This window comes from Mastacembelus armatus, chromosome 22 (assembly GCF_900324485.2).
Source record: "Mastacembelus armatus chromosome 22, fMasArm1.2, whole genome shotgun sequence".
Lineage (NCBI taxonomy): Eukaryota > Metazoa > Chordata > Actinopteri > Synbranchiformes > Mastacembelidae > Mastacembelus > Mastacembelus armatus.
In genome coordinates this window covers 12,249,950-12,264,528 of record NC_046654.1, presented here as the reverse complement: position 1 = coordinate 12,264,528, position 14,579 = coordinate 12,249,950, and the positions used below count along the sequence as shown (strand labels likewise).

General features: G+C 40.4%; 1 protein-coding gene across 3 annotated transcripts in view; it reads left to right on the top strand.

The window, feature by feature from the left end:
- LOC113131570 (ryanodine receptor 3-like) overlaps positions 1-11,556 on the top strand; it is a 33,595-nt gene extending 22,039 nt beyond the window's left edge. The window contains exons 44-65 of one of the 3 annotated variants that reach the window (XM_026309191.1): positions 601-618; positions 1,246-1,326; positions 1,414-1,502; positions 1,596-1,724; positions 1,869-1,973; positions 3,023-3,104; positions 3,278-4,587; positions 4,707-4,765; positions 4,954-5,128; positions 5,213-5,299; positions 5,389-5,583; positions 5,912-6,042; positions 6,150-6,192; positions 6,313-6,440; positions 6,550-6,610; positions 6,748-6,894; positions 8,007-8,141; positions 8,230-8,386; positions 8,625-8,689; positions 9,482-9,582; positions 10,234-10,285; positions 10,766-11,556. In XM_026309191.1, coding sequence (XP_026164976.1) covers positions 601-618; positions 1,246-1,326; positions 1,414-1,502; positions 1,596-1,724; positions 1,869-1,973; positions 3,023-3,104; positions 3,278-4,587; positions 4,707-4,765; positions 4,954-5,128; positions 5,213-5,299; positions 5,389-5,583; positions 5,912-6,042; positions 6,150-6,192; positions 6,313-6,440; positions 6,550-6,610; positions 6,748-6,894; positions 8,007-8,141; positions 8,230-8,386; positions 8,625-8,689; positions 9,482-9,582; positions 10,234-10,285; positions 10,766-10,861 — 3,446 coding nt within the window. In that variant the 3' untranslated portion in view covers positions 10,862-11,556. Of the gene's footprint in view, positions 1-600; positions 619-1,245; positions 1,327-1,413; positions 1,503-1,595; positions 1,725-1,868; positions 1,974-3,022; positions 3,105-3,277; positions 4,588-4,706; positions 4,766-4,953; positions 5,129-5,212; positions 5,300-5,388; positions 5,584-5,911; positions 6,043-6,149; positions 6,193-6,270; positions 6,441-6,549; positions 6,611-6,747; positions 6,895-8,006; positions 8,142-8,229; positions 8,387-8,624; positions 8,690-9,481; positions 9,583-10,233; positions 10,286-10,765 lie in introns of all 3 variants that reach the window. The other 2 variants (XM_026309015.1, XM_026309106.1) reach the window with 2 other exon arrangements.
- Positions 11,557-14,579: the final 3,023 nt, after the last annotated feature.

The following is a 14,579-nucleotide window of genomic DNA, read 5'->3' as shown; positions in this document are numbered from 1 at the left end:
ATGCTGCTATTGTTCTTTAGTCAGGCTTATAATAGGCCTCAGGCTAAATGGCCCAGAATTAGCCTGATGAAACCTTTGCTCTTTCATTTGTGGAAATACAAACCCATCTCCATGTCACGTTGTCCCCCGTGTGTCATGTTGTATGTCTTCATCATGCAGGTAAACCTGTGTTACTGTATGTGTAAGTCCTGTCTGAGCCTTGTCTGCCACAAAAAATACATCCACAGTCACAACAACATCTATATAAAAGTCCACCTTTACTCAGAGGTCGGATGGGTTGCATACAGTATATGAATATATTTTCCACATGCATATTCCAACTCATCCCCACCTCATAAGCTCAGGCATAAGTGATGGTAACTGTTAGTCTGGTATTCTGCCTAACGTATTGTCTAAACACCTGCCTAGAGAGCAGACTTTGCAAACACATGTCATTGTCTCAAATCCGTGTGAGTATGTAAAGATATTTCTATAGTGTTATCATTCTCTCCTGTTCCTACTTATTCTGACTGAATCTCAATGTCTTATCCTTTGCTTATGTCTGCTTTTGTTTTGTTTGTTTGTTTTCTTCTGATCATATTTTTATGTCATCGGTCGCAGTCAACGTGAGTGAGCGGGGTAAATACATGGTTTAGATTCTATTCATTCTATGCAATGCTGACATCTTGATTGCTCTCTCTCCTCCCTCATTCCCTCCCATTCCTTCTTTTCCCTTTTCCTCCTACTTATCCCTTTTCCTGAATGCAATACAACCACCCTCTTTGTACCCTGGACTGAAGGAACGCATGCATGCTCCTTTGACATCTGGATAGATTGTTCAGTCCATGGCCAGGTGTCCCAAACTGACTCAAATCTCTCCTCTTCCTCTTTAAGAAGAAGTCAGTGCTTGTCATATGTGTGGGACCTGATAATACTAATAAGTGTGTGACGAGAAATACCAGTAAATCTCCAAAAGCTTTGCTTGTAAGAGACAACAAAGCTTTGCTGGTTCAAAACAACAAAGATCAGTTTTATCCCTGTTATTTTAATTTGTGAAATGATGCACTATACCTTATACCATAATACCCGTCTGTGTGTTCTGAACACACAGGTGCACATATTTTAATGCTGTTTGACAAATTAGACAGCAGCTTTATGGAAAAAAATGGAAGCTATGCAAGTTCTGATGCCTGTACTCACATTAAAGTGATGGTCTCTGACCTTCTTATCATCAAAAGAGACAGTTAATTTAATTTCTGTCCTCAGGTTCCAAGGTTCTGCAGAATGATGAGTTCACTAAGGATCTTTTTAGGTTTTTGCAGCTTCTCTGTGAGGGCCACAACAATGGTAGGTGGATGCTATTCTATACAGCCAAATTAGAACGACGTTACAACAAATATCAATATACACATTTGCAACTTATAATTGTTTTAGATTTTCAGAATTTCCTGAGGACTCAGACTGGGAACACAACTACAGTCAACATCATTATTAGTACTGTAGACTACCTGCTAAGACTTCAGGTATGGTATCGCTACAGAGGCCCAGTAAAGTAGATTTCATATTTTCATTCACTATATTCAATGTGCTAAAAGGAGTTATTATTCCTCTATTAGGAGTCCATCAGTGATTTCTACTGGTACTACTCTGGTAAGGATGTTATTGATGAGGCTGGCCAGAGGAACTTCTCCAAAGCTCTTGCAGTTGCAAAGCAAGTCTTCAACTCTTTAACAGAGTATATACAGGTACAATATTGCAGTGCACTGCAACACAGCAAGAACTAATTAAAACTGCAACATACTATATGAATAATCTCATTTCAAATGTCTAAATCAGATACTTCTGGTTCCATAATTGCCGCTCTATCTACTCTGTGCTGTTTGCTTCAGGGTCCATGTATTGGGAACCAGCAGAGTCTGGCACACAGCAGGCTGTGGGATGCAGTGGTGGGCTTCCTGCATGTTTTTGCCAACATGCAGATGAAATTATCACAGGTATCTACTGTTTGTTGGCAGTAAAGCAAAAGTGTTTCTGTGTACTTGTCTGTGGTGTTACTGTGCTTTTGAAGTACTTAATTTACTCCAGGATTTAATTTTATACTACTTGAAATTTGTATTTTCACTATGTTTTTACTATATTTCAGAGGGATATACACCACTCCACTATATTTAAACCACTACATGTGTTTGACAGACTGGCTAGCACAATAAGATATTACAAACAATAAAGAACAAGGTTATAAGATACATTTGTGCAGTTTTAAACAGTAGGAAGTATGGCAAGAGATATTGGTCTATGACATGCAACAAAGGTACCCAGATGGAGATAAAAAGACTTGGCTACCTTGGCTAACGTTTCTAAGTATAAATTAATATCACTGCATTATCCACTATAAAATGCACTCTAATAATAATGAATGCACAAATAGGCACACTAAAAATCTCAGTACCACATCCACCACTGGTATTTGTCCTTGTCAGCCAGAGGCTCCTTTAAAATATCTTTTGCCACTAGATGTCTCTCTAGGCTCAAGAATAACCCCAGGCTACTGCAGTACAATTACACATATTTTTTCACTCAGCTACATGACTCCATCTGGGATATTTCCTCTATGCCCTGTAAGGCAGGAGTGGGACTATAATCAGCCACCTAACCTTATCTCGTGGCCATCAGAAAGGGCATGGTCTGACTGTTGAAGGGGAGCACAGGTGGATGGGTTGAATTTAACGCATCAAAGTACACAGAAGATTTATGGCATGCTGAATACAGGCTCCATAGAGACCCTAAATGAGAGAGACTGACCTAGCCATCTGCTCCCAGACAGTAAAATAACATTAACCCTGGTGCTGATGGATGGATGTTACCTACAAGGGTCTTTTGGGCCTCAGCAGGGCTATTGGGTGCTGTTCCTACAATCTGAAGCAGCTTTGGTCTTTACAAAAACAACAAGGCGACAGTGCCTTTAAAGGGAGTGCATCGGGAGTGTGTGTGTTATAGTGTAGCATGGTTCACAAAGTACCCCTTTTATGTCTTCTCCTAACAGGACTCCAGTCAAATTGAATTATTGAAGGAGCTGCTGGACCTTCAGAAGGACATGATCGTCATGATGCTCTCTCTTCTCGAAGGTTGACTTTTGACACCCTATGAGCTCTGCCAACATCAAGGATACAGTTTCTTATGACTTTCATTGAACAGCTACTTGTAATTTAATCAAACATTTACAGTAGCAGCTTTGCTTGATCTGAATTGTTTTCGTGTTTGCATTGAAACTTCAATGTTTTTCTGGGTCACTTCACAGGTAATGTTGTCAATGGTACCATCGGCAAACAAATGGTGGACACGTTGGTGGAGTCTTCTAGCAACGTGGAAATGATCCTCAAATTCTTCGACATGTTTCTCAAATTGAAGGACTTAACTACATCAGACAGCTTCAAGGAGTATGACGCAGAGAGCAAAGGGGTCATCTCGAAGAAGGATTTCCAAAAGTCCATGGAGAACCAGAAACAGTACTCCCAGTCTGAGATCGAGTTTCTTCTGTGCTGTGCTGAGGCTGATGAGAATGATATGTTGAGTTACGAGCAGTTTGTGGAGAGGTTCCATGAACCAGCCAAGGACATAGGCTTCAACGTAGCTGTGTTATTAACCAACCTGTCGGAGCATATGCCTCATGATGCTCGCCTCTCCACATTCCTCGACCTGGCTGAAAGTGTACTCAGTTACTTTGAGCCTTATCTGGGTCGAATTGAGATCATGGGTGGAGCCAAGCGCATCGAGAGAGTCTACTTTGAGATCAGTGAGTCGAGTCGGACCCAGTGGGAAAAGCCTCAGGTGAAGGAGTCAAAGCGGCAGTTCATCTTCGACGTGGTCAATGAAGGGGGGGAGAGCGAGAAGATGGAACTGTTCGTCAACTTCTGTGAGGACACCATCTTTGAGATGCAGCTGGCTTCTCAGATTTCCGAGCCAGACCCAGTGGAGCGCCCAGAGGAAGATGAAGACGACAACCAGGGTGTGGTGGAGAACCAGGAGGAGGAAGAGGAGAGCGTCATGATGGAGTCTTCCTCTGCATTCACAATAGCCTGCATCTCTATGAGAAAAAGCCTCAGCCACTTCCGCCAAATGTTGACTCTCAAGAGTATGAGACGACAGTACAGAAAATTCAGGAAGATGAGTGTGAAGGAGATGGTGCGAGGCTTCTTCTCCTTCTTCTGGATGATCATCATAGGACTTTTCCACTTTGTCTACAGCCTAGTTTGGGGTTTCTTCCATATCTTGTGGACCACAATGTTTGGTGGTGGCCTCGTTGAAGGGGCCAAGAATATGAAGGTGACAGACATTTTGGGAAACATGCCAGACCCAACACAGTTTGGCATCCATGGAGATGTTTTAGAGACAGAAAAGATGGAAGCGAATGAAGCGTCGGCGTTGGCGGAGATGAGTCACATGGCTCAGGGGGAAGTGGCAGAGGCGGACCTGATGGCTGAGTTACTCAACATTCAGCCTAAGAAGGAGGGAAAGCATGGGACTGAGCCAGGTTTGGGGGATGTGTCTGAGGTGGTGGTGGGAGATGCTCCATCCATAGCCAGTGCTGTCAAGCAGAAGAAGGCACAGGTCAGCACTCCTGTGAAAGAATACCTTTATTTTCAGTCACATCATGTTTACATTGTATTTGAAACACACTAGGCCAATTGTTGAAGTAATAGATGGTGAAAACCATGTATTTGTTACAGATGGCTGCAAAGAACAGGGCTGCAAATGGAGACTTCAAATCTGATTCAGAGAAAGGAGAGTGAGTGTTCTTCAGCTCTTCAATGGAATTCTTTTGATATATTTTTACAAGATTATTGCATCTTGAAACATTGACCCATAACATCAATTGTATCAGCATGTTTGCTATCTACCACAGTACCTTTTTTCATAGTTGCCTTTGTCAGCTATTTTGCCACAAACGCTCTAACAGAGAGTGTGTTGTTGCAGCTCAGAAGACGGCGAGAAGAAGGACCATGACAAGGCCAAAGATGAACCCCCTTCTGAGCCCTCAGTGGAGGAGAAGAAAGCCCCAAAGAAGAGGATTGGCCAGAAAAAAGAACCACCTGAGGCCTTCATGGCCAGCTTCTTTGCAGGCTTGGAAATCTATCAGACTAAGATGCTGGTCAGAAGTTTTAAACAATAATATCTGAATCATTGGATCAGGTAGAGCTTATAAAACTCATCTGGAAATCATTATTTTTCACAGAATTACCTGGCCAGAAATTTCTACAACCTTCGATTCTTGGCACTTTTTGTTGCTTTTGCTATCAACTTCATTCTTCTCTTCTACAAAGTAAGCGTATTGTTAAGCCATAATATATAAAGCTACACACTGTTGTAAGTGCTTTGGTAAATACTTCAAAATGTCTCATTGTCTTTCAGGTAACAGGTGAATACTCTGATGATGAAGACCCTTGGAATGGTCGAGGTAGAGTCGGAGAGGAGGAAGATGAAGGGGCTCTTGAGTACTTTGTCCTGCAGGAAAGCACAGGCTACATGGCGCCAACACTTCGCTGTCTGGCAATACTACACACTATCATATCCTTCCTGTGTGTAGTGGGATACTACTACCTGAAGGTGCAGCAAAAATACCATTCATTTTTAATTGTTTACACTGTAGATATATTCTTTTTACTAATGGGCTAATCATTTAGGGACAAACAACAGTTGTATTCCATAGTACTGAACTTTGTACATTGGAGTGCAGACACAGTCCTGTCACAGTCAGTAGCGGTGTATATATAAATATATATATATATATATATATATAGATTATATACTTAATCTATATACATATATATGTGTGTGTATATGTATATATATATATATATATATATATATATAGATTAAGTATATATAGCCTTTACTGCACTAATGTTGTGGCCAAATTCTCCGTGTGTCCAAGGTGCCGCTGGTAGTGTTCAAGCGGGAGAAGGAGATTGCGAGGAAGCTGGAGTTTGCAGGCCTCTACATCACAGAGCAGCCATCTGATGACGACATCAAGGGACAGTGGGACAGACTGGTCATCAATACCCCGTGAGTCAACTACAGTACAGTCCTTAAACCCATAATCTTTTGTTAGCAAAGGTTTTATGCTGGTTTGTTTTTTGTTTTTTGTTTTTTTTCTTTGCCTTTTTTATCAGGTCCTTTCCAAACAACTACTGGGATAAATTTGTCAAGCGAAAAGTAAGTGGCTTATAGAATTTGTTATGTACACAAAACATAAATGCAAATCTAGTGGTATTAACTAAATGTGAGCTCCAGTGTCATACTCTGACACCTCCCTCTTCTTGCTGCTGTTTGCAGGTGATTAAGAAGTACGGAGACCTGTATGGAGCAGAGAGGATAGCAGAGCTGCTGGGGCTGGACAAGAGTGCCCTGGATTTCAACCCTACAGAGGAAACTGTCGCCAAAGAGGCTTCACTGGTGTCATGGTGAGAGATTAAATAGATGAAGCACAGACAGGCTCGAACTGCTTGAAGCAAAAATAGAGGGCAAATAGAAAGTATGAGCCCTTTCATATCAGCCTTTCTCTGTTGCCAGGTTGAGCTCAATCGATACAAAGTACCACATCTGGAAAATGGGAGTGGTGTTTACAGACAATGTAAGTTTGAACACAAGTTGGAACAAAAATATTCTCTGTTTTGTGCTTTTATGGATGGCTAAATGAATTTGATGGATGGATGAAGGGGCTGATTGAGGACAGATGGATTCTGATAAACCTTTTTTGTTTCTTAACAGTCATTCCTGTATCTAGTATGGTACACCACCATGTCTATTCTGGGCCACTACAACAACTTCTTCTTCGCTGCCCATCTGCTGGACATTGCCATGGGCTTCAAGACCCTGCGCACCATCCTCTCCTCTGTCACTCACAACGGAAAACAGGTTAGGAGGTTGAGGAGGACCATGCAGGTCTTCCTCTAACCACCAGGGGTCACTGTGCAGTTAGTGGTTAAGGTTGGGGAGTAACCACTGCCTGTTTATTTCTTGATGTACAACCACGAGTGACTTTTACCACAGTTTCCATGTTCCTGCCACACTGGGTAGAACTGCTGTCAAACCTGTTGTCAGCATTGCCAAATAAAAATAACCTGTTGACTTAAGGAACAGTTAGATGTCATTTGGATTAAGCACCAATTCAAATACCTATTGCATTTGTTATCTGATATCTAGTGATTCTGTGTTAATTTTGTAGCATTTTTCGGTCTTTATCAATAATCTTTAAGCTTCTTGAAGTATTTTTGACTACCACAAAACAAAAGCTCTCCTAAAAACTAAAGCTCTCCTTTTTTTATTTGACTATCTCCTTCTGTTGTTGCCTTGATACAAGCATATTAGCAAACTGAAACCTATTCACACAATCACCAGGCATCATCAGTATCTGACTAAAATCAGCAAGGATTTGTCACCATGCACATATGCTACTATATGTGTGACTTTTATTCTCAAATCTTCATATCTTTGCGTCTCCCCCTCATGAGATAACTAGAGCAAAAAGAAGAGCTGCAGTAAATTAATTTAGATGCGCTCGGTATCCTTTGACATTTGATTTGAAATGGCTCAAACAGCTTTATTTAAATCCCATTTCTGACTGTCAGTCCTTCCAGCTGACCAGAGGGACAAATCAGAATTTAATGTCACCTCAATCTCCAAGGGTAGGGATTGCACCCAAATGCCGAGGCCACACGGATTCAAGGATGTCGACACAACCCATAACCAGCTGCCTGTGGGCGGATCAATTGAGCTGTCAATCCAAATCTGGTTTACTGGGTTTATGTCAGATGTAAAACAAAAGCCTGCAGATTTACGTTCATTCATCCTAAATAACTTTCCTATACCTTTCACTAATTTGAATTTTCCCCTTCAAACAACCTGCTGGCTATCAGGTTTATTGGGAGGATTTTAATGCTTTTAATACAAAACAAATGGGAACCAGCAGTTTAGTGTGTTTCTGTGTAAATTTTGTAAACACTTTTCCTCACTGTGTTTCTCTGTAGCTGGTGTTGACAGTGGGCCTTCTGGCTGTCGTGGTCTATCTCTACACTGTGGTGGCGTTCAACTTCTTCAGAAAGTTCTACAATAAGAGCGAGGATGACGATGAGCCAGACATGAAGTGCGATGACATGATGACGGTAAATATTAGTCACACTCATTTGAACACGCCCCCGAATCGATGCTCGAACTCAAACCTGAATGAACTCTCCCTCTGTGTTTCCACAGTGCTACCTGTTCCACATGTATGTTGGCGTGAGAGCGGGAGGGGGCATCGGGGATGAGATTGAGGACCCGGCCGGTGACCCCTACGAGCTCTACCGTATACTGTTCGACATCACCTTCTTCTTTTTTGTCATCGTAATTCTTCTGGCCATCATTCAGGGTGGGCTCCAGCAATGTGCTCACACTTTTTAGTATTTCTTTTCCTCTTTCTAGGATTACTTGACTAATAAAATGTACTAAATGAATATTCAAATCTAACCATTCTCTGAAATCATCTAAAGCCTTAGCAACACTCACACGTTTATATTTAGGAGGTTTTGGATGTGAGACTGTGGATGTGTTTATTACACAGACATGCTGTATGTGATGTGCTTATAGCAGGTCCTTTGTGGTTGCAGGTTTGATCATTGATGCCTTTGGAGAGTTGAGAGACCAGCAGGAGCAAGTCAAAGAGGACATGGAAGTGAGAGGACATTTTATTCTGGCCCACACTCGACAACCTAAAGGGGATTCAGGGGAAGCAGGAGTGAAATGAAGAAGGGGTTTTGCCATTTAAAGGAAAATAATACAATTTGAAGACCGTACTTAATGGATTACTTATCTGTCTTAGAAGAAATAGAGGAGGTTTTTTGCAAGTTAATTTTAAAAGAAAGTGCTATATATTACATATCGATCTGAAATCACTATTGGAAAGAAATTATCTTGAAAATTTGGCAGAACTTGCAGTGTTATATTTAGTCATTTACAGAAAATGAATAGAAAAAAACGCTAATTTTAGCTCTGTGTGATAGAAGATTGCTTTCAGGACATTTTGAGTGCAGGCATGCAGCCTGCTTTTGCATTATGGACTTTCCATTTCTCCTCAGAGTCTTTTAAGCATCAGTCAGACCAGAGAAAGGTCAGCTCACTTTTCTTGGTCTTTAAGAGACTGCAGTGACAAGGAAGAGAGTTTAAAAGTGTAATTGTGTAAAAATACATGAGAATATCCAAACTGGATCTCCAGGAGAGGGGAGAGAAAATCATGGCCTTACCAGGAAAATCAATGACAGTGGAAAGAGTGTACCACTCTGACTTAACCCAGATATGCCTGATGGCCTCATAAATAATAATGACCTTTATGTGTATCATCATCAGCAAGTCCCTTCAAAACTAATGCAAGATGTCTTTTTTATTACTGTGTTGTTCCCAATGAAGCACAAGAAGAAAAGCCAAAGATTTTTTGTGCTATAATTATCTCTTCATTCTCTTTCCTCAGACCAAATGTTTCATTTGTGGGATTGGTAATGATTACTTCGACACAACACCTCACGGCTTTGAGACCCACACCTTACGAGAGCACAATCTGGCCAACTACCTGTAAGTATCGTCCTTCCAAGAATTAGACGTGGCCGTTTTTTACTTTCTAACACAAACGTACTAGTCATTAATGTCATCATTCCCAAATGTGTTGCTTTCTGTAATTTAACCATCCGACTTGAGTACATTCCAATAGCATTAGGGCCAAAGTCACTAACAGCCTCACTGATCCAGAAGGCTAGATCCCTTCAGGTATTCTTTCCATCTGTCTGTGTTTCCCCTGCACTCCCAGCTTTTCCACTGTTTCTGCATAATACCCATGACAATAGAACGGCTCAGTCCATTTGCACTCACAGTCAGCTGGCCAGAGGATGTGAGAGCAGCCTCATTATGTTGCTTCATTACTATTTAATGCCATGAACTTTATTGGAAAATAGGTTTGTGATAGCTTGCTCTTATACAGTATTCATCATGGTTTTCTGTGATGCCTGCAGAGATACAGCGGCCCATTGCCATTTTCATTTGATTTGGGAAACAGGTGATTTGGTGATGGCATTATTATTTTTAGACACTTGCTACAGAAACTGGGGAGCATCATGTAATACAGAATGTGACATTTCCTGTGAATATAATGTAGAAGATGTTCAGATGTTCTCTCTATAAGGGGTGGCTTTTTTTCCTTTGTCTCATTGGCTTTCCTTTTTTTTAAAGGTTTTTCCTGATGTACCTTATCAACAAGGATGAGACAGAGCATACTGGTCAGGTACAGTATAATTCCACACTAACAACATTTCTCAATAGGACACAATAAAACAGTTGTCACCCTGTCACTATTGGAGATGGTGTGTACATGTCAATGTCTTATGCTGCTGTTTCTTATGAATGACACAGGGTGAGGACGAGTTGCTATGAAGCCCTGAGTCCTGAAAGAAGTGTTTGAAAGTTTAACTGGGATATTCTAAAACCTCTGTTCATCAGTTGTCTGTCATATATAGTCGGTTGCTGAGCTACTGTACCTGTTAGCTCTACCTGTCTGAAAGTGATGTACAAAAAGACTTGGTACCCTGTTGGTAGGAGGAGCAAAGAGACACAGGGTGCTCTTTTTTTTTCAAGCCAAAAATGACAGGGATGCTGTTTCTTTGTTGTTTCACTTTCAAATTCTGATTTTGATATAAAAGTGTTAAATACAAGGCTGTATGTTTTTTGTTTGCACCACTGATGTTTCTGTTGTGTATGTGTCCAGGAGTCATATGTGTGGAAGATGTACCAGGAGCGATGCTGGGACTTCTTCCCAGCTGGAGATTGTTTCCGCAAACAGTACGAAGATCAGCTTGGATAGAGCAGATGGATCCTCGTTACCTCTACCCATATCAAGTCCGCTGCTTGGAAAATGTAGTCCAACATGCAGCTGCTGGGCTGCTACACCACAGTCATCCTTGAGGAGAGACAAGGCAAAACTACTTTTATATCTAAAGAAAAGGCCAGAAGCATCTGCCACCCACTGCAGTGCCAGTCTCAGAGGAAATTACCTGTAACGTGCCCAGACATTGTGATTTGATTCGTTTTCTGACTGTTTTTGACAGCATGTTGCCTTTTACTCCACATAACCCCAAAACATTGCACAACTTTTTTTGTCTTTTTGAGAAACACTGGGTTGTGTGGGGTTATGGGACAATGTGTCCGTCATATTATGCACAAGAACCCAACTTCAATATTTTGAGAATGTTGAACCTGAGACTTAATGCCAAAAGAAAAGCAGAGGAGAATAGTAGATTTACATAGCGTGCAAAATGTGATTTTCTTGTCGGATGTTGTAACCTCACATATTGAGATGACGTTTTAGACTGAAGTGGCAAAGTGGTTTATGATGTAGGATTAAAAAAAAAAAAAGTCTACATTTTTTTAATGAAGTGCCTTACAGAACTGTATCTACATTACAATGAAGCTATGCAAAACTTTTGTTTTTTTTCTTTATTGTATGTAAGTACAGTACATTTTCCTGGAGCATAACAAGTAGCTGTCCAGATATGTGGTTTGTGGCTGAGATTTTTCATTTGAACAGGGAAAAACAGCATTGGTTCGATTTATTTATTTTTGCTGAATGCAGCGTAACTGCAAATTTTAAAGTTCAAAATGTGTTAATAACACATCAAAATTTACTAAATCCTTGAAACAAGAACAAAAATTAAAATGCTATTGTATGGCCATTTGTATGTAGTAGCTTTGCTGATCTGTGCATTTCTTTTGATGGAGAAAATAAAGAAATTAATGCAAGAAATGTTAGTACGTATGTCGATCCTTTGAATTAATTTGATTTTCCATATGCACTAGATAACATACACTGAAGCAAATGTTACACCATAACCGTGAGCTTCCAGCAGCTTTTAGTTGCAGTGTGGGTTGATTTACACATCTGGTTGATGGGAGCTGCAGGACAGCGGCCCAGCCAGTTGCATGTATGGACTTTTAGCCCTCTTACCCATGGTGCCACCTGTCACCTCACATCACATCAGCACACCTCAGGCATCACACAGTGCTGCAGCCTGCTGCTCCTCTAATAGCTGCTCTGCCTCCTCAACTGCTGCCTGTCTCAGCTCTGGCACAGTCTATGTGGTTGCAGCACATTGTTTGAATTACACTTTTTAAATTTAAAAAGTGACTCGTTGCCATTATTCTTCCACATATTGAATATTAATGTCAAGATAAAAAAAACTTATCAATAATTGTTCTAATGACTGTCATAGTTTGGTAAATTTATAGTAAATATTGTTTTTCAAATATTGTGTAATAACAGAGGAAACTCAATTTAAAGCATCAGATATTAGATTATATGCTCAAACAAGCCAAGGTGCTTAATTTATTTTGGGTATTATGTGGCCATTATGGTAATGAGAGAAAACAATGCACAACCACTGACATGATCATTCTCAGGTATCTGACATAATGAAAGCAGTGGGAAGCAAACTCAAAATGAAATCCAAACAATTAAGCTGTCATATACCTGGAGACATATTATACATATTCAATTCTTGATTCCTATTGTTAAGTCTGGTGGTAGAAAAAGGAGTTTAGTTGTTAGGAGAGTTCACACATATGGATAGTCATGTTTCAGCAAATACTCAGAAAATTTGACTTTTATTGTGGGAGGTTGACTTAATGTGTGTTCTTGGCTCTATTGTCCATAGAAGTTCATTTTCTGCTCGGCTTACTCCAAATGTTTGCATAAATGCTGGCAACAGTGAAAGGCTGCAGGAGACTGTCAGCACCGTGTACAGAGACCCAGGCCAGAACCACCAGGAGATCGACTCTCCAACCTTATATCTTTCTATCGCTTGTCAGATCAGTAAAATATCACTGATATCCGTTTTCTGCCGTAGCCTGTAACCTATAAGCAGCTCGAAAAGTCTCAAAATGTAATAGTCTCTCACATCATTGTGAAGGAAGAAACTACTGACCCTCCAACACCGTGCTTGATGGTTGGTATGAGGTGTTTGTGCCGATATGCTTTGGCCAAACATTCCCACTTTGGTCTCGTTTTTCTCAAAAATTGTACCATCATGAACTTTAACATTTACCAGGCTAACTGAGTGATGTCCACTCCAGGGAAGATTGGTGACTGTTTGGAATGTTCTCCACTTGTGAGCCATGATCATCACAGTCGAATGATAGACTTCATATTGTTCGGAAATGGCCTTATAACTCTGCCCAGATTGTTGGACAGCAACAATTGCTTCTCTCAGATCTGATCTGGAACCATACTAATTTGGAGATACTGGCTGCCTGTCTGTGTTGCATTCTTCAGCCAATATTTTGTGTGTAATATCACAACAAAGCCAAATATATTGTTTGATATAATGTCGGACACCTGTTCTCATCTGCCTAATGGTTCCTGCAGATAAGCTATGGAGGATATAATACAGCTGAAGGTTTTATCCATCCTGTCATCCCGGGCCCTGCCCGGGTCCTGCCGCTGTAGAGTGACTGGTGACAGAGAGGTTGGCAGAAAAAAGCAGCTTGAGGTGCAGTCCATGCTGTCAGATCCAGCTGGTGACACTACAGGGAAGCCTCCAACAGGTGACAAGACACAGCAATTATGCAATATCACACAACAAACAACACCTTAACAGATAAACCAGCTACATTATGTTAAGAGAAGAGGAAGAACGGCCACCTAGGTCATTCCCAGAAAACACAAACCAGTGTCAGTTGAAAAGCCACGACTTGCTCTTTCCCTTGCATCAGTGTTTTCTTATGATGAGCTCAGTATAGCAGTATGGCAGTATTATGATGTTTAAGTAGGAATTAAGTAAGTCTGCAATTTATTCTGCACGCCAAACAGAATTGCTGCAGTACTAATGTTGCATGTCAGTATTTCACCTTTTTTTTTTACTAGCTAATTTCTTATTGTACATTTTGGAATATCAGGGAATAGGTTTTGTCCATCTTTCAGTTCAAATAGACCAAAAAATATACTGAGTTTAAAATAATGAACACAGCACCCCTCATCCCAACCCACCTGTCATCTTTAAAATATAGACAGTCTGTTGATTGTTCATTCTGGGCTGCCTCTGTGAAAGGAAACCTGCTTTCTATGTAGATTTAAAAGGCTCATTCTCAGATTAAGAAAATAGTCATTTCCAGTGATTACACACTAATGGCAACATATTTATGAATACTATAATCCATTTCAGCTAATAGACTGTTCTAAATATGACACATTGAACCTTTAAAATGATTTTAAAAATGTTTTCAGGCTGAAAATGAATTATCATTTCTAACAGGTTAGTCAGCACAGTAGGTTATTCTCTTAAAGATGTACAATACAATGTGTTTTCTACTCAAATAAATTTGTAAAACAATAAGTTGATGACTTGGAACTGAGTGTATACAGTACTTTTGAACAGATGCTGAGATTTATACTAGAACCATTTGAAAAACTTGGACACTAAATAGGAAAGCCCTTCTACCTGAGAGTATTTATAACCGGATTGTGGCATTATGTGTCTGAGTGTGGTTAAATGCCTTGAGACCAGGTCTGATATGGCCTTTATTACTTG